The sequence below is a fragment of the Emys orbicularis genome, chromosome 3 (assembly GCF_028017835.1).
Source record: "Emys orbicularis isolate rEmyOrb1 chromosome 3, rEmyOrb1.hap1, whole genome shotgun sequence".
In the NCBI taxonomy this organism is placed as follows: domain Eukaryota; kingdom Metazoa; phylum Chordata; order Testudines; family Emydidae; genus Emys; species Emys orbicularis.
Genome location: NC_088685.1, coordinates 47,941,024 through 47,962,085, shown reverse-complemented (window position 1 = coordinate 47,962,085; position 21,062 = coordinate 47,941,024). Strand labels below are relative to the sequence as shown.

General features: G+C 41.3%; 1 protein-coding gene across 1 annotated transcript in view; it reads left to right on the top strand.

Moving 5' to 3' along the window:
• The window catches only part of ELOVL5 (ELOVL fatty acid elongase 5), a 61,908-nt gene that overhangs the window by 27,773 nt on the left and 13,073 nt on the right, over positions 1–21,062 (top strand). Inside the window, exons 2-3 of the mRNA XM_065400910.1 lie at positions 7,529–7,594; positions 14,643–14,830. Of these exons, the coding sequence (XP_065256982.1) occupies positions 7,537–7,594; positions 14,643–14,830 (246 nt within the window). The 5' untranslated portion in view covers positions 7,529–7,536. The remainder of the gene's footprint in view (positions 1–7,528; positions 7,595–14,642; positions 14,831–21,062) is intronic.

Genomic DNA, 21,062 nt, shown 5'->3' with positions numbered 1-21,062 from the left:
TACCCTGTAACTTCCTTACAGCTGATGAAGCTATATTGATTTATGCTAACTGAGGATCTGGCTCATTCTTTCTAATGGAGAAGAAGTTTGGAGCATTAACTGTTGTAGGGAAGTTTAAAAAAAAAAAAAAAGGCTGAAAAGACTTGGATACTCACAGCAATTTGGTTAAGGCTTGCAAACTGTTTGTTGCAAGTCTTTCCTGCTGAACAACTTCCATCTTGACGTGTTATCTCTTATTGATTGGATAGAGTTTGACGCAGTCTGCCTGGTGCTGATTCTATTGCCACTTCTGTCAGTAGGTAGAGCAGTAGAGACAGTCACGACCTTGGTCTTCCCTATCTCAACTGGCTTGAGTCCCAAGTTTTGTCTCCTTTTGAAAAGTCAATGACTAGGTTGGTTTTAGATTGCATTATCTCATGTCCCATTTTTAACCTGTCTGGCTGAAATGGATTTGTAGAGTATGACAGTACTGCCACTCAAGGTACAGAAAGTGAATAGTTGTGAACCACGGAGTTCACGTATAAAGAGAGAGAACTGCACTAGCCAAATTTGACTGCCTGTGTCTGGGCTGTAATGCCATAATTTTGCTATGGGAAGAGGAAACTAGCAACATATATAGACTGTTCCTTTAGTACACTGAAGGAGATTGCTACTTCCACCCCACAATCACATAGCTGTCTTCAGACTGGTAAGTGCTTCAGCCTTTCCTCATAACTGGTGCTCAGCTAGTAGAGTCTTTCTGGGCCTTCTTCCCTATGCATCCAAAACTGGCTGTGCTACCCCAGGTGATGCTTCAAAATCATAATACCCTTCTGATGCAATTCAGGATCCTGTTTAATGCCTTCTTCAACTGCCCAATGCATTCCCATCTTCACATTCCTGCTTACTTGAATCTTCATGTTTGTTAAATGACTTTGGTTATTTACCCAGCAGTATGCGGATTCCTTTAATGATTTTATGTTTGTTTTATATTGCCAAGCATTTGTTTACACTAAAATCTATCAGATGTTTCACAGCCCACTTGAGAAAGTTTTCAGAAATATGTGAATACATCATAACTATTGCAAATGCTGCTGTCTTTGGCCAATTTTCCCACTTTACAGGCACAATCTGAGAACAGAGTATTTGTGGTATGCTGTCCACTGCTCCAGTCTAGTTTAGATAGATCTCATACAAATACTGTTAGTAGCCATACTGATATTTAAAAAAAAAATATTGCTAGATCATCAATTCTTTTGAAGTTTTACTATTTAACTCTTCTGGGAATGCCTCTTCTGGGAGTATTGACAACCTGTTTCACCAGTCTTTCCCTTATGATAGTCTCTTTTGAAAGGTTGGGGAGCCTTTGCCACCCATCAGTACTATGGCGGCTAACCTGATTAATTATATACGTACATTGGGTCTTTGATCTCCATTCAGTAACCTAAGATGTAATCATTCTTGGTTCAATAATTTGAATAATTAGACTCAGTATAATTTTGTGAGGATAGTGTTAGTGGTTATTCCTTGCCTACATAAACAATGTTTATTGGGAACATTCACTCTCCCTTAATATGAATGCCGGGGAACTTTGCTGTGGAAATCTATTGCATATACCTATTGAATAATTTATTGTCTCTAAAAATTAACTGTAAAATAAAAAATACTGAGGTCATGTCTACATTTATAAGCCTACACCGGCACAGCTGTACTGATACAGCTGTGCCGCAGTAAGATTGCTCCTGTAGCCGCACTATGCTGACTGGTGAGAGCTCTCCTGTTGACATAAAACAACCAGGTCACACACTGCATGTTTGAGACCCCTGCTCTAGAAAGTGTCATCAAGATGTGGTTTGCTTGGGACTTGCATTTCCTAGATTCTGGAATATCACTAATTGTCAAATATAAGCATTATATATAGGCAAATGCTCATGGTTGCTCCAACCTTTATTTTCCAGTGCTAGAAAATGTCTGTTACAAGATCTTAAATATTGCACAGATTGAGTTTTTACAACTTGCTTCATTTCTCCAGGAAACTTTCGTTGTTCTTCTGAGGTGTTGGTAAACCACTTTTTGTTGTTGTTGTTTTGTTTTTAATTAAACTGCAGCAGTTGAAGCAGAGTTTAATTTTGGATAGTAACTGGCAAGAAATTTGAAGAATGTTCCCATGACCCTCTGAAACAAAAGCTGACTGTTTGTTTGAAAAGAAATTCATTTGTATAATAGAAAAACAGAATGAAACATTTTTTTGTTTCTGCAGACTGACACCAAGGCTAGTTCATCCTGCATTTGTACCCATTTATTCTACTACATGATGATAATGGAACAAAAAAAGTTACATTAGAGAAGCTAACTTGTTAAGTGAGACTTCTGCAGGAAGACTTTCTACTGTGGAATGAGTTTCTCTTCTGTTTTGTGAATGGGATTGAAAAGTAACTACACTTTATTTTCCTTAGTTACCGCTATACTTCAGCACTATGCAGTTTTTAAAATTACTTAGCTCGCTCATATCTCTGCTGCCCTTTTGCATAAAGAAATGATTGACATAGAAATATGGTGAACCAGTTTTGTATATGAATTCAGTTAATGCTATTAATTACTAACTTTTAATATGCTTCTCTTCTGTTTAATTTTTTTCTTTAAAAATATCCGAATAAGAAGCTGATTGTGGTGTATCCAGTGATGGTGTTCTATAACTGAATCAATTTCTTGTTAGAGCAAAGTAATGGCTAACGGGATGAGCAAATGGAGATTTCAAATATAAAATTGATGACCTACTAGGGAGTACTGCGCCTTAGGGGTGCATCTAATGACAGAAGATTTTCCACATCAGTTGATTATCTTCTGGGAAGTTAAGTTCCTTGCCTTATTCTGTACCGCCTTTGGCGTGTTTGGATCAGAAACATATTGCAGCATAACCTTTTCTGTTAATTTTTATTATTCACAGGAAACCAGTATTTGAGGGTGTCCAGGACATTTATATGGGCACTGGTAATTTGTGTAGATCCAAAATTTTGATCTAATTTTAAAATGGTTGTATTCTGATGGAGAAGCCCCTTGCTTGTTTCAGTAACATTGTTTATAAAAAGATTGCATTGAAATGTACAAACGCATCAAAAATAGTACTGGAAAATGGAGAAACTAATGTCATTCTATATACCTAAAATTATTTTAATCCATCACTTTAACCCAAGCAGGCTTCGACATCTGTATATGGTCCAGTTAAAAGAACATACTGGAGATCCTGCTATAAAGGGACTTTAATAGTAGGTCTCTCCAGAGCAGTGAGGAAAGATTGATGGAGGGGTGTGTGTGTGTGTGCGCATGCACGCGCGCTATACTCTTTTGGGGGGGGGGAAGACTTGGAGATTCCTTCCAACTCTTCTGTCATAGGGTGGAGAGGGGTATGGAGAAAAGAAAATACTGTGTAATTAAAAGTGGACAAATTCATTTGTTTTCTTTGCAACAAGGGAAGTAGAAGCTGCCTTATCAAAAATGAAATTCCAGCTCCTACTTGCCTTCTAAGCAAACATTGCAATTTTGAAATGTTTTGCAGCCCAGCATGCTGGGCTTGGGGCAGGGGAGAGCATGTATCATGTTCTTGTCTTCTCCTGCCATTTCAGTTTGGTGAACAGAATTCTTTGGAGTCATACAAGGAATGGTGAGAAGACTTTCGTGTTTTCCCTCTTTAAGTCCTGGGCTTCAAAAGGTTATAGGTTACAAAAGCAGTGTGGTATCATTCCAGGGTGGGATCCTTTTAAAACTAGAAGAAAAAAGAGGCAGGTATTAATGTCACTTGTGCACATGGGGAGTATTCCACAAACCATTATTTAACATGGTGAGGTGAGAGATGTCTTTCCCCAGCTGAGGGTTGGGGATCATTAACCTAGACTGCCTTAATGTGCCTTGTGTGGTCGCGGTGCAGAGCTAGGAGAGAGTTCTCCCAGCACTCTAAAAAAAAAAAAAACCACCTCAACAAGAGGCGTAGCTTCCAGTGCTGGGGCACTGTTTACACTGGCGCTTTACAGCGCTGCAACTTGCTGAACTCAGGGGGGTGTTTTTTCACACCCCTGAGCGAGAACGTTGCAGCGCTGTTAATTGCCAGTGTAGACAAGCCCCGAAGGGTTTCTTACTACTTGCCTCCTTGTTGGGTTAATGTCCTCACCTATTTTGGAGGCGTACTGTTAAAAGCACAAAGAGATGTTGCCACCTGTTAAGATTTGTTTAAATATTTAAAGTAAAGTTCTGTAAAGTTTACAGTTTACACGGAACTGTAAACATTTAGAACAAGGACACTTGCTGGGATGATTGTTTTTTTTCATCTGATTTAGAAGTTCTCTTGCCAGAGCTATTTTGGCATTAGCTCTTAGCACTTGACCTTGGGTTGTCTCTTCTTTATTATTACTATATTTCAAACGTTGTGTGCAATGTTCCATTAGACTTCTGTCTCAGATAGGGTGACCAGATGTCCCGTTTTTAAAGGGGCAGTCCCGTTTTTTGGGACTTTTTCTTATATAGGCGCCTATTATCCCCCACCCCCTGTCCCATTTTTTCACAGTTGCTATCTGGTAACCCAGTCTCAGACATCCAGCAATGGGATTTAACCATCTCTGGTAAGGCTTTTCTTAAAATTTTCATTGCTTAGGGACTGTGTGTGACTTGTATTGTTGCTTCAAACGATCACCATGGAAATATTCCATGTGAATAAAAAATAACGTGTTGTGGGGGTTTCACTGTCTCTTTTCCTCCCTCCACCCTCAGCAGCTGAGGGTTAACACTAACATTGAAATCTGAGAACTATATTAAATAACTGAAGAGACTACTTTAGCAGCAGGTAAACAGTGGGCAAATTACAGCCTCATGAGCAAAAAGACCATTTTGTGCACAGCTGACTATGGCCAATAATAAAATCTTTTGCAGATTTCAGGCATTGTACTTTGACTTTTAGAAGTGTAAAACACTTCAGCAGTGCTACTTTACAATAAGAGGCCAGTAACATTACCTTTATATTTAGGAGGCTGATTATCTTTTGACCCCTTCTCTGTACTGTGCTTTCTGGTTCGGCTTTATTCTTCTGGCTATTTTGCCATTGTAGAAGTTTTTAGAACTGGAGCTTTCACTTGTTCTAGTAAGTTGCATCTTCCTTCTTCTCTCCTCACCCCACTCCCTCTGCCCCAACCCTCTACACTATCCTAGTCTTTCAGACTTTCAGCCAGTTTAGTTTTCTGCTGCTGTCCATCACTGTAGAATCTGAGCACCTTCCACGTAAAGTTGATAGCAATAGCGAAGGTTGTAGTGGACTCCATGGAGTCTCTGGCTCTTCCTTTCTGCTGTGAAAATTCTGATTGAGAGGTTGTCTTTGTTCTGTTAGTTTGTTTTAGGTCTTGGGGCGGGGGGGGGGGGGGTGATGTTGTGGAAGCCTCCCATTGCAAGGAAACAGCTCCTAATTAACTGAAAATGTCTGTGAAGTTATTAAAAATTCCACACACCCATTCATTTTACACTTCAAATGGTATTTTTTACTTTGCTGTTCTAAACTAAACGCAGCACTTAGTATTGCCAGCTCTTATGACTTTTATTGTGAGTCACATGATATTTGGTATCTTGCATAAAGCCCTAGCTTCTGGAGAGTAATAATAAATGTGCGAATCTCACCTTTTTTTATGAAAGTTTCTAGTCCTTGTGGTTGCAGAATAAAGCTTGAAAAGGTGATCTGAATATACCCTAAACTGGGCCCCAAAATGAGAAAACAACAAGAACCATGAAGTTATTTAATTCTTGGCTTAAAAGTATTGAGAAAAATCTCAACCTTCCTGGGACTCAGTGTTTGAGCACTTGGGTTTGGAAATATTGAACTTACAACTTTCTGCAAAGGTAGCAGCTCTTTGGGGCTGGGACAGTCTTTCTATGGGCTTATCTACACACACATTTTGTTTGAAGCAGATGGGGAATGAACGTACCCCACACTAGCGTGCCCAGCAATAAGGGTGTGTCTGCACCGCAATAAAACACCCACGGCTAGCTCGTGTCAGCTGACTCGGGCTGTGGGGCTATAAAATTGAAGTGTAGATGCCTTGGTTTGGCATCTGGGCTCTGAGACCCCACAAGGGAGAAAGATCCCACCCAGGCTCTGACATTTACACTTCAGTTTTATAGCCTGCAGCACAAGCCTCATGATCCCGAGTCAGCTGACACTAGCTAGCTACGTGTGTTCTGTTGTAGTGTAGACATACCTTAAGTGTTTGTCTGGACCCTGCCGATGCATTTCATTAGCGTGCTTCAGTCTGCTCAAAGCAGGGTAGATCGAAGCATGCTAGGGAATTGTTAGTGCCTGTCAGCAGGGTCCACATGGATGCTTAATTTGTGGCAGGTTAGTTCAGGGTGGATTGATTTAAATCAAGGCCAATTTAAATCTGTGATTTATATCGCAAAGTGGAAAGCCTCAATTTGAATAATCAATTTTTAATCTACATTTCCATTTGTGCTTCAGTTATTGTCTAAAGGAAGGTGCATTCTCATAGGTTGATATAACCATTAAAATACGTTGATTTACAACTAAATAGAGCCTTTACCCTGGACTTGGTAACTTTTTGCTACCTAGGAGGGTACACTGTTATATACATTTAGTTAAGCAATTATCTAGCTTAATGTTTTAAGATTCTTATTAATTGTACAATTTTGGTATGTTAGAAAATGGTGAATAATGTATTGCTTATTGACTAGAGCAATTAACTTTTTGCTCATGAGTTATGTAAAGCTGCATTCAAATGGTAACTGAAATTTAATTAAACATGCACAACAGCATATAAAACTTACTTATTAAACAAAGCAACCTTAATTGTTTGGCATACATAAACTTCACTGCCCTCCCCCCACCCCAAGAGCTGGAGAGTAAGTTTTCATGGTAGGCTGAGTTATAAATATGAATGATGAGAGAACTGAGCCAATCAGAGTTCAGATAGGGAGAAACTACAAAATAGGAGTATGAGGCCATCCAGATGGGATCAGCGGATGATCCTGATGAGATACATGCTGGTGTCTCTGGAATCAGAAGTTTGTTCGCAACACCAGTGGTGACTTTGCCAGTCTTTCCCATCCAGTAGCACAGACCGCCCCCCGCCCCCTCCCCAGGATCAAGCTCTTTATCCAGTACACAACCTTTGTGCCAGATTTATAAAGCTTGATCTCAAAAGTTAGATATTTTTCCCCCTGATTCTTTCTTTATATAGAAAAGCAGCCTTTAACTCAACGTTTTTTTCATAGAGGCTCATGGATTCAGCATATGTATTCTTTATTGAACTATTTTGGAGGTTATGATAAGATTAAGGCCTTAACATGTTTTATATTCAATTCAGATTTAATTTTAAACAAGTTGATTTTTTTTAGAAGAAAAATTTATTAATTAAATAATCAAAATCCAATTTAAATCTTTTTTTCTGAAAAAATCATTTAATCCAACATGGGCTAGTGCGGGTGGATTTACGCCGTAGCTTGCCATGACCTTTATCACCTGCAGAAATAACTCTTTTCTCACTCTCTATTTTTATAGGTTGTACGATGGAATCCCTGGATCAAACAATCAATAGCTACCTGGATGTCTGGCTCGGGCCAAGAGGTAAGTTATTCATTTTATAAATATGCACATTTAATTTCTAGAACCAAAGTTCAAATGCATATATTGGAGTATAAAAACTGCCATAGTGGAAGAGATTGGCTTTCTAGTATCCTGAAGCTAATAGTAGTTTGTGTCAGCTGCTTTGGTGCCCATAAACACCCAATTGTGTAAAACTGTGATGTTCAGAGAAAAGGGCTTTTGACGCTACTGAGTGATCGGCTTATGACTTGAAGAGTGAGGAATGAAAGACCTTGAAACTTTATCTGAGCTAATGTACTGCAGCTGCTATTCTTATTTCTATAAGTGTCGACCTGTTTTTTGGTCTTACTCAGCTAGTTGCCTCAACAATACCTTGCAACACGAAATCCTACCAATTAATTAAATGTTGCATGAAAAATACCCTGTTTTAAGTTTGCTCTTCATGAAGTACCCTCTTGTATTGAGGGAGAAGGTAAATAAGAGTGTCTGTTACTGAAGACCAGTCATTCATGAATTAAAATGACACTATCCTATCCTCTCCTTTTTTTCAAATGAATTAGTTTTTGTTTGGTCTTTTAAATTTTTTCTCATGTCCCTAATGCCTTATGCTCCTAATCCATTTTGCTTACCTTCTTTCGTTTTGATTTTTTTCTTCTCTCCTTTTTTGAGATGAGGTGACAAAATGAATGCCGTATTCTAACTAAGGAGATTCTATCTGTTTTATGTACTGGTTTTATAATATGCTATGTATTTGTCATGTTGTTTTGAAAACATTGATCTGAAAAAAAGTACATCTAAACAATTTGCAGGCTTCCCTTCTCAACACTTACCAAGCTTTAAGGCCTCATCTTAGGGCCTCATTAATGATCTGGATGATGGGCTGGATTGCACCCTCAGAAAGTAGATACGCTGCAGGGTACGGATGGGGTCCAGAGTGCTCTAGACAAATTGGAGGATTGGGCCAAAAGAAATATGATGAGGTTCAACAAGGGCAAGTGCAGAGTCCTGCACTTAGGACGGAAAAATCCCATGCACTGCTACAGGCTGGGCACCGACTGGCAGCAGTTCTGCAGAAAAGGACCTGGGGATTACAGTGGACGAGAAGCTAGTGTCAAAGTTAGACTCAGGACTCATAGTTTGTCAGACCACTCTGTTTTATTAGCACAGCGCTCTGCTAATACATTCAGATAATGTGAGCCCCCATGCAAGATTCAAACAGTCTTATTTATACAGATAAAAGGGTGCGAACTAAACAAAGGGACAGAGAGAGCAAATTGAAGAATTTGCCTAGGACACAATATGCATATCCTGTTTCCTTATTAGCTCTTATAATACTGGTCTACAATTTTTGAGAAGTCGTCTGCTTCAGAGATAAAATGTGCTATTTATTATGTATTTTGATGTGCTGAATTCAAATATGACAATTAAAACAACTGGCTACTGTTTCTAAGATATTTAAGTTTTTACATTTTATGTCTATGTATATTGTGTAAATAGTAGAGTTTTAATCATAAATTGTAAACCTAGGTCTTTTCATGTGTTTATGGTTGCTTTACATGATAATATTTCACCTGTCCTGTTTATGTAACACTTTAAAAATCAGCAAAAGGGTTATATAAATAAATTTATTATGAAACAAAAGGCAAAAAACTATTATGTACCTAGTTTAGTCCTATTCAGTGTCTACTCGGCGCTTCTTGGCTTGTCTCTTGTATTCATTAAATGGAGCATCTCTTGTCACTGTCCAGCAATAGTCTGCAAGCATTGAGGGGCTCCATTTGCCCTGATAGCGTTTCTCCATTGTTGCAATGTCCTGGTGAAATCGTTCGCCGTGCTCGTCGCTCACTGCTCCGCAGTTCGGTGGAAAAAAATCTAGATGAGTGCAAAAAATTTATCTTTAGTGACATGTTGCTACCTAGGCTTTTGTATGCCTTGAGGAGGTTTTCCACCAACAACCTGTAGTTGTCTGCCTTGTTGTTTCCGAGAAAATTTATTGCCACTAACTGGAAGGCTTTCCATGCCGTCTTTTCCTTGCCACACAGTGCATAGTCAAATGCATCATCTCGAAGAAGCTCACGAATCTGAGGACCAACAAAGACACCTTCCTTTATCTTAGCTTCACTTAACCTTGGAAATTTTCCATGGAGGTACTTGAAAGCTGCTTGTGTTTTGTCAATGGCCTTGACAAAGTTCTTCATCAGACCCAGCTTGATGTGTAAGGGTGGTAACAAAATCTTCCTTGATTCAACAAGTGGTGGATGCTGAACACTTTTCCTCCCAGGCTCCAATGACTGTCGGAGTGGCCAATCTTTCTTGATGTAGTGGGAATCTCTTGCACAACTATCCCATTCGCAAAGAAAACGGCAGTACTTTGTGTATCCAGTCTGCAGACCAAGCAAGAGAGCAACAACCTTCAAATCGCCACAAAGCTGCCACTGATGTTGGTCATAGTTTATGCACCTCAAAAGTTGTTTCATCTTGTCATAGGTTTCCTTCATATGGACTGCATGACCAACTGGAATTGATGGCAAAACATTGCCATTATGCAGTAAAACAGCTTTAAGACTCGTCTTGGATGAATCAATGAACAGTCTCCACTCATCTGGATCGTGAACGATGTTGAGGGCTGCCATCACACCATCGATGTTGTTGCAGGCTACAAGATCACCTTCCATGAAGAAGAATGGGACAAGATCCTTTTGACGGTCACGGAACATGGAAACCCTAAGATCACCTGCCAGGAGATTCCACTGCTGTAGTCTGGAGCCCAACAGCTCTGCCTTACTCTTGGGTAGTTCCAAATCCCTGACAAGGTCATTCAGTTCACCTTGTGTTATGAGGTGTGGTTCAGAGGAGGAGGATGGGAGAAAATGTGGGTCCTGTGACATAGATGGTTCAGGACCAGAAGTTTCATCCTCTTCCTCGTCTGACTCAAGTGAGAATGATTCTGGTGCATCAGGAACCGGCAGTCCTTCTCCGTGGGGTACTGGGCGTATAGCTGATGGAATGTTTGGATAATGCACAGTCCACTTTTTTTTCTTTGACACACCTTTCCCAACTGGAGGCACCATGCAGAAGTAACAATTGCTGGTATGATCTGTTGGCTCTCTCCAAATCATTGGCACTGCAAAAGGCATAGATTTCCTTTTCCTGTTCAACCACTGGCGAAGATTTGTTGCACAAGTGTTGCAGCATATGTGTGGGGCCCACCTCTTGTCCTGATCTCCAATTTTGCAGCCAAAATAAAGGTGATAGGCTTTCTTAACCATAGTGGTTATACTGCGCTTTTGTGATGCAAAAGTCACTTCACCACAAACATAGCAGAAGTTATCTGCATTGTTCACACAAGTACGAGGCATCTCTGCTCACTTTAGCTAAACAGAAATGTGTCCCTTTGCAAACTCAAACACTGACAAATAAGAGAGCACGACACTGTATGATTTCTAGAGCTGATATAGGGCAATTTGTTCATCAGAGTGATGTAAGCTTTGTTATGATTGCATCATCCATGACTTCTAGGAATAACATGATGCAATTCATATCATGTATGATGCAATACCAGCTTCAGATTGCATCATTTATTGTTTTGCCTAAAAAGCAAGTACTGTCCAAACCCAGTCATAGATTTATTCATAGATCCAGTCAAAGATGTATTTTAGTCATTTCTGGTTTAAATTGAGATCCCTTCCCTTTATAACTCACTTATCCTCCGCCATTCCCAAGTCAAGGGTCGTATATACTGACCCAATAGCATATCTTGAAAACTAGAGCCAATCAACAATGTTAAGCATCATTTTCGTTCTCAGTGACCCAGAATTAGTAATGTTTGACTACATTTATTTCAGAAGCATTTTGGCTGTAGAGCAGTATAATCTAAGGCTAATGCTTCACCAATCGCCCTTAAGTGGAACAATTGATTAACAGTTTCCTGACACCTGGATTGCAGCATTTCATACAGCATTCTTTAATTCATTCTATTTCTTTAATATAATTCATTTCACTTTCACACTGGATATGAATCAACTGTGTGCCCTTGTTGCCAAGAAGGCAAACGGCATATTGGGCTGCATTAGTAGGAGCATTGCCAGCAGATCGAGGGAAGTGATTATTCCCCTCTATTCGGCACTGGTGAGGCCACATCTGGAGTATTGTATCCAGTTTTGGGCCCCACTACAGAAAGGATGTGGACAAATTGGAGAGAGTCCAGCGGAGGGCAACGAAAATGATTAGGGGGCTGGGGCACATGACTTATGAGGAGAGGCTGAGGGAACTGGACTTATTTAGTCTGCAGAAGAGAAGAGTGAGGGGGGATTTGATTAGGGTGACCAGATGTCCCGATTTTAGGGGACTTGTCCCTCGTCCCGACCTTACATCGGTCGGGACGCACTTTGTCCCGATATCGGGGGGGACCGCGGCAAGCCGGCACTGCCGGCACCGCTCACCTCTTCTTCCGGGCCCTGGGGCAGCGCAGCTGAGTTCCCGCTGGCCGGCAGGCGCCTGCAGAGTGCTACAGCCCCACTCCCCAGGCACGCATAGAGGCAGGGACAGGGCTTGTAGGCGCCGGCAGCAAGCCCCACCCCGCCCCTGCCCCCCTCAACCTGACCTGTGCGTGAGCTACGCGGACAGGAGCCAGAGGGATGCTCCCTCCTCCCCCCGCCGCCAGCCCTGCGAACATGGCTGCAGCATGGCCGTGCTTCTCCCTCCTGCTCCTTGCCTTGCTCCTGCCCGCGCAGTGGCCCCTCTGCTTGGCCGCCACGCACCTGGACCGGTGCTTTGCCGAGCGCAAGTGCTGCACCGACCCAGGGTGCAGCAGTAAGTGGGTGCGGGGCGCTGGGGTCCCCGGACGGGACCTGCCTGCTGGATCCTGAGGCTAGCACTGCGGGGAGGAGGCTGTGCCAGGCAGGCTCTGGGAGGGAGGACGGGGGGGGGGGGGTCCAATGCCGCTCTGGGTAGCCTGTGCGGGGTGGGGTGATGATGCTGCAGGGACGGGAGACCCATGGGGAGGCCGGGGTGGAGGCAGTGCTCTTGGGGCCGGCCCTCGGGCAGGGCCATGGGGCCGCACCTGTGGGCACCGCAATCCGGCCGCGAACCAGATGCTTCTCCGTCCCTTTGAAGGGTCAGTAGCCCGGCGTCCCGTCGGGCGGGTTCTCCCACGCGTGCCGACCCAGCCCCAGTGCAGGGTGTGAGGGGAGGCGTGTGTTTGGCCATCGGCTCCCCACCCCCAGCTGCAGCGTTGGTACGTTCCGAGTGGAGCGGGAGGGGACGAGTGGCAGTTGGCCGAGAGCGGGCAGAGGGAGGGGGCTGGGGGACGTGGCTTGAGCGCACCCTCTGGCGCTGGGTGTGGGGGGGCGGGGTCCAGGCACGCACGGGGGAGGGGCTTGTTGGTTTTTTTGCTTTCCCCCCCCCCCCCCCGCGTCCCGATATTTCACTTCTGTCATCTGGTCACCCTAGATTTGATAGCAGCCTTCAACTACCTGAAGGGGAAGCTCAGCTGTTTTCAGTGGTAGCAGATGACAGAACAAAGACCAATGGTCTCAAGTCGCAGTGGGGGAGGTTTAGGTTGGATATTAAGAAAAACTATTTCACTAGGAGGGTGGTGAAGCACTAGAATGGGTTTTTTTTAAATCCCGGCTTGACAAAGCCCTGGCTAGGATGATTAGTTGGGGCTGGTCCTGCTTTGAGCAGGGGATTGGACTACATGACCTCCGGAAGTCTCTTCCAACCCTAATCTTCTATGATTCTATATCTACACTGCAGTCATGGGATGTGATTGCAACTCGCCTAGGCATACCTGAGTTAGCTTTAATGGAGCTAGCTCAAGTATCCGAGCAGCTGTAGCTGAGTGGGCATCCGCATGGGTTAGCTACCTGAATAAGTGCTGAAGGTTGTGGGTGGGCTTGTGCGGCCTGTGCTGCTGCGATTTCAGTGCTCCCGAGAAAAGCTAGCTCAGCTAGAATAAAGCTACTTTGAGTATGTTTATGTGAGCTCCAGTCACACCCTATGACTACAGTGTAGATTGCCCCCAGGCTACAGTATGGCTTCTGAGCTCCAGTAAAATAGAGCTGGAGCCTCTTCACTGCTACAGGGTGTCTAAACTGAATTGGTGTGAGCGTGTATTAAACTGTATTTTGATCCCATTATAGACAGGCCTCTATGGAATGGGACAAGCTGACACCTTCTCCATGACTATTTCCTTGTGTATTTCAGTCCAAAAACTGATTTTGTAAAAAGAGCATCATATTTGTCTGAATATTTTTATATCCATATCAAATTTGTTCAGTTTACTGTTTAAAAATGTGTCTTCTGCTTGCCAGTCTTGCAAACTCCCCCTGGAATCAGACTGCCAACTGGGCTGTTTTCCTTCTCATGCATCACCAATAAAAAAGTTCCAAAAGCCAAATTATGCTGAATAACACTTGTGTAAAATCAGCATCCTGTTTGGGTTTACACTGGTGTAACTTATTGCTTGGAATATAGTGTGTGATGCACAATAAGGAATCCAATTCCCTCTCTTAGCCATACTGGCTCCTAAGGACTAGCAGAAATAAAAACAGTAAGAATGTACTTTTGTTAATACAGTAAGCAGATATGACTTTGGAAACTAGCTATGTTGATGATAAATTGAGGCTTTCAGGGAGAGAGGAAGAAACAAACGAAAAACAGCATGGTGAAGTTTATTAGCTTTAAAACTTATTCAGAATCTTCTTCTGTCCCAAATACCAAAGATAGATTTCAAGTAATAGTTTAAAAACACTTAGCAGCAATAACTCCCTTTTGAAAGCAATGTTTTCATTGGGAGCAGTATTACTTACATTTAATCACACAGTTGCTAAGCAAAATGCAACCTTGCTATATATGAAAGTTATTGTGTAATTCCGAACAATCAGCATTTCTAGTAAGTTTATTTGCTGTTTTTCTATCAAGCATTTTCTTTCATTCACATTGGTTCATGTTAGGTGATTGAGAAAATGTTTTCCTGACAAGGCTTATAGTAACAATGTTTTAAATATTTCCATTTACTAAATTGCGGTAGTAAATTTTGTATTTTTTTTTTTTCATTTTATTTCAGATCCCAGAGTAAAAGGATGGCTTCTTCTGGATAACTATATACCTACATTTATCTTCTCTGTCTTATACTTATTAATCGTATGGATAGGACCAAAGTACATGCAGAATAAACAACCATTCTCATGCCGGGGAATTCTAGTGGTCTATAACGTTGGACTTACGCTACTGTCACTTTATATGTTTTATGAGGTAGGAGGGTTTTTTGTTTTTGTGTGCAGTACCCTATTTAACCCCCATTTACACCAAAAGCCTGTCTGTTGTTCATATTGTTGTCCTAAACTTGGTAAAATAACTGCCAAAATGTTGCAACAATTCTTCAGTGGTCACTTCTTCAAAGAAAATCACCGTTATTACTAAGTTCGTACGAGCACTGCCATTAATACCCTAGACTCTAGGGCCTAGAGGATGGTGTGCAAAATCTGTACAAACTCAATAGCAAAATAAATTGTTCTGAAATGTGAAGCTCTCCTTCAGCACACAATGAAGAGGAAACCTCAACTTTCTTGACTTGTTATAGTCCTCAGGTAAACCTCGGTAGTATTTGAATAGTTCCTAACTACTCCCCTAAAAGAGAACCACAGTCAGGCTGCTCTAAGAATGGGTAGTTACATCACATCTCACTAGGGAGTGTGGAATATAATTTTATTTAAATGTATTAGAGCCACATCTTAATCCGTGCTTTTGTACATTTGAGAATCACATCTTCTAAATCATCTTGGTTGTTCTGAAACAGAAATATGTTAGCACACTTGGGATGCCAGTGTTTTCACAAAGTTAAAACCAGATTATTTAATATAATTCCTTCAACTTTGAGTGGTACTGTGTGTCTGTTTTATTTTACAAGATAGAGATCCAGAAACTATAAATTCCATCCTACCCCATCAACCAGATCAATAAGAATGTTCACAGTTAATATGCTGGGGTTAATTTTTTTTTTCTGTATGTACTTAAAAAAATCAAGAAAGTTAATTACTTTAACATTTTAAGCTTCATATCACTTAAATAATTGTGTAAATGTGATAGGTATGTGTATTGTCTGAGATTACTCCATGCAAATATATAAAATTAAGCATAAGCAATATCACCACAGACTTCATGACAAACATCTTAATCTATGGCACAAATACAAGTGCAGATTTCTTTGGCATTATAGTAAGTGTAGATAAAATTCCCATTGCAGCTGATCTCTTCTCTTCTAGCACGCAGAATAATACTCATATTTTCCACATGAAATTTTTGTAACAGGGTAGGAGGATGGCCTAGTAACCACTAAGAAGTCTTTTCCATTACTAATGTCTGATTCTGTGAACTTAGAGCACTGGACTGAGACTCAGGGCACCTGGGTTCTGTTCCTGGCTCTGCCACTGGCCTACTGGGTGACTTTGTGCAAGTTACTTTCCCTTTCTGTGTGCCAGCTTCCCCATTTTACAGATGGGGATAATGATACTGATCTCCTTTATTAAAGCGAACTACTGATGGAAAGCACTATACAAGCTAAGTATTATTATTATTATTTATTTATTTATTATTAATTCATTATTTTTTCTTACTTAAAAGTTATTCCTTCACGCTATTCCATATACAATATTCCGTAAACTTTATATGATGTAAAGCCTTTATAGTTTTATATTACAGCTGAATGGCTTCTCTTTTGCATAGCGATCTCCCCACTTATTAAGCACCATTTGCCTTGTCAACTCAGCTAAATCAAATGCATGTTTATATTTTTTTAACACTCGCCTGGCATTACTCATGTGGCTTGGAAAACTGCCATAAATTCACATAGTCAATGTGAGTTCTTTGATATGGTGAAGGGAAAAATAAAACTTCACCTGTAGGCTACATGATTAGTGGCTAGAGCTTAAATTTAACTAGACTGTCATTGAACGTAGTCTTTGCTACTGCAAATATATAATGCAACTTGATTTTTCAGTGTTAGCGTTATATTTAGTGATCTTGCTATCTGCATGAAAATATCCATTCAGCATTGTCTGGCCAGACCACAACTTTATTCACTTAAAATATCTGGAAATGCCAGCAATAAATTGTACAGTGCAGCTCTACATCCTTTCCTTAATCACTTCCAAATAATTCCCAACCAGGTCCCAGCTATCTCGCTGCTGGGACCCCAATGTCCTCACCTCACTTGAGGTGAAAGGGGGTGGGGGTTGGCTCTGCTGTTCCAGACGTAGAAACCCCAGACCCCCCTTCTTCAGTTCCCTTAAGGGATGATTTCCTTCAAATCCTTTCCCAATCCATATTATCCAATAACTATATCCTTTCCATAGAGTGCCTGCTCTGATATCTGCCATGAGTTTTATGTACTAAGGTGCAACATTACAACCTAACTCCCTTACTCCAACCTACTGGATCCCAAACTTACTGTGGGGAAGGAGAAAAAGCCCACCCCACTTCGACCAATCTGGCAGCAAGGGGAAAATTCCTTCCCAGCCCCCCAGGGGAAAGGGCAACTAGCAATACGCCCACAGCAGATCAAAAGGGAACCTGGTCCTTTTGTCAAGTTCATGGGTGAATGCTGCCAGCCTGAACCCAGTAAAAGAGAGGCTGTCTGGGGCTGCATGGGGTATAAATCAGACATGGGGGGGGGGGGGGGAAACGCAGAAATTGGGTTGTTGGTGGGGGGGTTTTCTTGTTTTGTTTTGTTTTGTTTTGTTTTTGTTTTGGATTGGCTCCTGCTTGGGATTAACTTGATTTTTGGCTTATTGTGAAAGTTGGGGTGCTTATTTACTGCGTGAAAGTTGGCAACTGTGGTATAAATACTCCCCACATGTACACTCTTACAGCCAGCGGGAAGGGCGGTGCAATGGCCTTCTCTTTGCCTGGCCCTAGCCGCATACTGTCCATCTCTGTAAACTTTCCTTCTTCTCCCTACCTGTTGTAGAGGAGCCCTTAAAGGGACAATACCCCTTTTCTCCCAGCTAGCCAGACAGAGACCTCCCCCCACCTTCAGTGGTGAGCACATTAGTGGGTGCAATATAACTATTTTATAAATAGGCACCCACAAAGCTACAGTGTTATATTAAATGTTAATGGCCTCAGTAACCTGTGTATGTTTTAGTAAATATTAAATGCTGTGACTTGGCATTTTGTAATCTAAACTAAGTTATATGTATACAATGCATTTCTGTTCAGCACCGCAGAAAACTTCTAGGGTAAAGAAAATCAGTTCTTCAAACCCCTGGATAACCCCCCTTCAATAGACTCTGCATTGTGTCCATATTTATGTAGTCCTACGGTGGCAGAGTTGAGGGCAAGCATAATAATGGAGTGCCAGCTAAGACCCTGATCCTATGGAAAGCTTTCACACGGGAGGAGTCCTACTAACTTTGGTTGGACAACTCACTTGCATAATATTAAGCCTGTGCATATTTGCTCCATACCACCAGTGTTGACAATTCACAATTCCACTGTAGAGCATCTCTTTTGCTAACAAGAAATATCACAATGTTTATCCTGTCCAGCATCTTGTTTGCAAATTTGGTGCTTTTATATGAAATTTGGCAATGATGTACTATGGACACTTCATTGCATATTCATATTTGACACTCATGTCTACACCTTTTTTTAAGTACATAAAACATTTAGCAGCTTGCAGTTACTGTACCTGATATTGTATTTGGAATCTTGCTGCAATTTTATTAATGGTTGTGAGTCATGACAGGAACACCATTTACTAATCTTGTTTAAAAGAAAGAGTTTTCTAGAATCTGAGATAATTGGGTCAGCATACAACTAAATCAACATTCCCAACTAAGATATGATTAAACTTTACAAATATGTGCTCAATTCTAAAGGACAGAAAGCCATATTGGTTAAGACAAATTTTTACACACTTTCCTTCTATTTGCTTTCTTAAGATCAGAAAAATAAGGTTTGAGTTTCTGCCTCTTCTCCATTTTAACCTAAAATTCTTGTGATCTGAAGTCCCCCTGTTCACTTGTATTTGCCAGTATGCAATATCATTGGGTCCCTTGTTTTAATTGGGAAAGCTTCCTGACAGCATGGAGGCTAAAGTTCTGTGTCTGTATCAACAGAGCAGCAAGTTTGTACATATTGCCTCACTAACGTGCCTCAATCCAGACCTTCTGTTAGTGAAGGTCCACTGTACAGTTTTATTTTGTGCAAGGTTTTTGATACAAACTGTAACCCCAAAGCACTTTATAAAGTTCAGTAATACAATTATAAAATTAAAGTAAAAATGAAAGCAGACAGGGAGAAAGTAACAGGCCATAACCAAGGGACAAAAACAAACTCTTAACTGTAGGGTGTTCACTTTTTGTTAATAAAGATTCTGCTTTGGTTCCTCAGAACTAAATGACCATACTGTTAATTTTGAGTAGCATTTTTAAAAATTGCCTTTAGAATGGTTAACTTTGGGTAATTTAAATATCACATGCTCTGTATTTCTGCTGGAAACTGCTCTTTCATTCTGCTACAGTCAGTCTTTTGTAGACAGCTGCATTTCATAAGAAAAGACATGTCCATGATCTAGCATTGACAGTGTCATTAGGAAAAAGAGTTGAACTCCACTTGGGTTCCTGCCAAATTAAAAGTACAGCTACAGGACTTCTCTAGTTACAGCTGAAAAGTGCAGAGATTCATAGGCCCTAAGTGGTTAGGGGACTTACCTATGCTATAAACACAAGATTAGTCATTCCCAAGTGACTCAAGACTTACTGCAGAGCCAGTTGATACCAGCAGTAAGGTGGACTGGCCCCATCTCCTGTAAACAGAGAGGAGGTGTGGGAGACAAGTTAGTAAACTGTTGTTCATCAAATGATAGCACAGAATTTTGAAGGTCATGTAGACAGTAACATTAATATAAACAACGTGTCATACCAGTACTTGCAGCTATGTAAATAATACATTTGGGAACAATTACTGATCAGGTCAGTGTGTCCCATGTGTGGCTAGTTCCTTAATTGTCTTTTTTTTTTAAATGTGCTGATATAAGGTAGAGCTAATAAATGTTGCTAAAAGAAACTTGAGTAAATTAGAAAAAGCAAGCATGATTGATTATTTTTCATGTTTAGAAAAAGCAGAGCATATTGTGAGCACTTCTGGAAACAAATGAGTAGTAAGTTATTTGAAATAGTGAAAGAATTGACATTAGAAAAGGGCAGGCCATTTAAGTGGTTAACTTCTACAAGACCTAACTAGGACTAATTTACTACCCACTCTCCAATTCTGAGGTACTTGCAAGTAAATTAACACCTCTTATCCTTATCTTATTCAACTACATCGTTTTCAGTGGTTCTGTAAAACACTTTGTAGCCCAAGTCATCCCTAGTGACACTGGCAGAGAAACCCTCCTATATTAGTACTTTGTTGGCAAGAACTGTGATTAAATGTTCTTGCTAACCCAGTTCCAGCATGAGTATAGATGGGGCCAGAAATGGACGACTCTTGTTCTGAATACTCATTTCTGAACTGTTTTTCCTAGTTAGGACTGAACTACTTTTTGCACCTGGAAATTGTCTAAATCAGCTACCACTCTTCTTCTTCTTCTTCTTCTTTTTTTTTTTAAGTGCTCCAAATGCCAAACTTTATAATAGCATGGATAATTTAATAGAAACATTAATGGGGGCTGGGGAAGACTGCTGGGAATCTCTGGGTATGTCTACACAGCGAGCGGCAGCCTGTGGCAGCAAGTCTCAAGAACTCAGGTTGGCAGACTTGGGCTATCAGGCCTTGCACTACTGCGCTACAAATAGCTGTGTAGACATTGGAGTTGGGGCTCTGAAGTCCTTCCTCAGGTTTCAGAGACTGAGCTCCAGCCTGAGCCGCAATGTCTACACAACTATTCTTAGTGCAAGCCTGAGTTTGTCGACCTGGGCTCTGAGTCTCGCTGCCATTCGTTGTGTAGACGTACCTCATGGAAATGTCTACACTGCGATTAAAAACCTGCAGCTGGCCAATGCCAGCTCACCCAGGCTCCCGGGGGGTCAGGCAAAGGGACCATTTCACTGCAGCATAGACTTGTGGGCTCAGTTTGGAGCCCTGGTTCTAGGACCCTGTGAGGTGGGAGGGTCCCAGAGATCAGGCTGCAACCCGAACCCAAATGTCTACACCACAGTTAAATGCCCCTTAGCACAGGCCAGCTGTGGGTGTCTAATTGCAGTGTAGATATACCCTACAAGGCTAGAAGCAGCCAAACACAACCCCTTCAGTTCAAGAGCTGTAATGGGAACATAGTGGCAAAGAAAAAAGAAATGAAAACGTACAGCTTGGTTCAAGCTTGGGGGAGACGGTTGGGAGATGTCCAGTTAATCTCCATGCCAGATTCCAACACTGAAAAAGAGGGCGAAGAGATAAGCACAGATATAGGTAGGGGTAGGGAATTGGACATAAGAAGGAGGGGGTGGATGGACAGTACGGGGTCCGTACCAAATTGCATAAC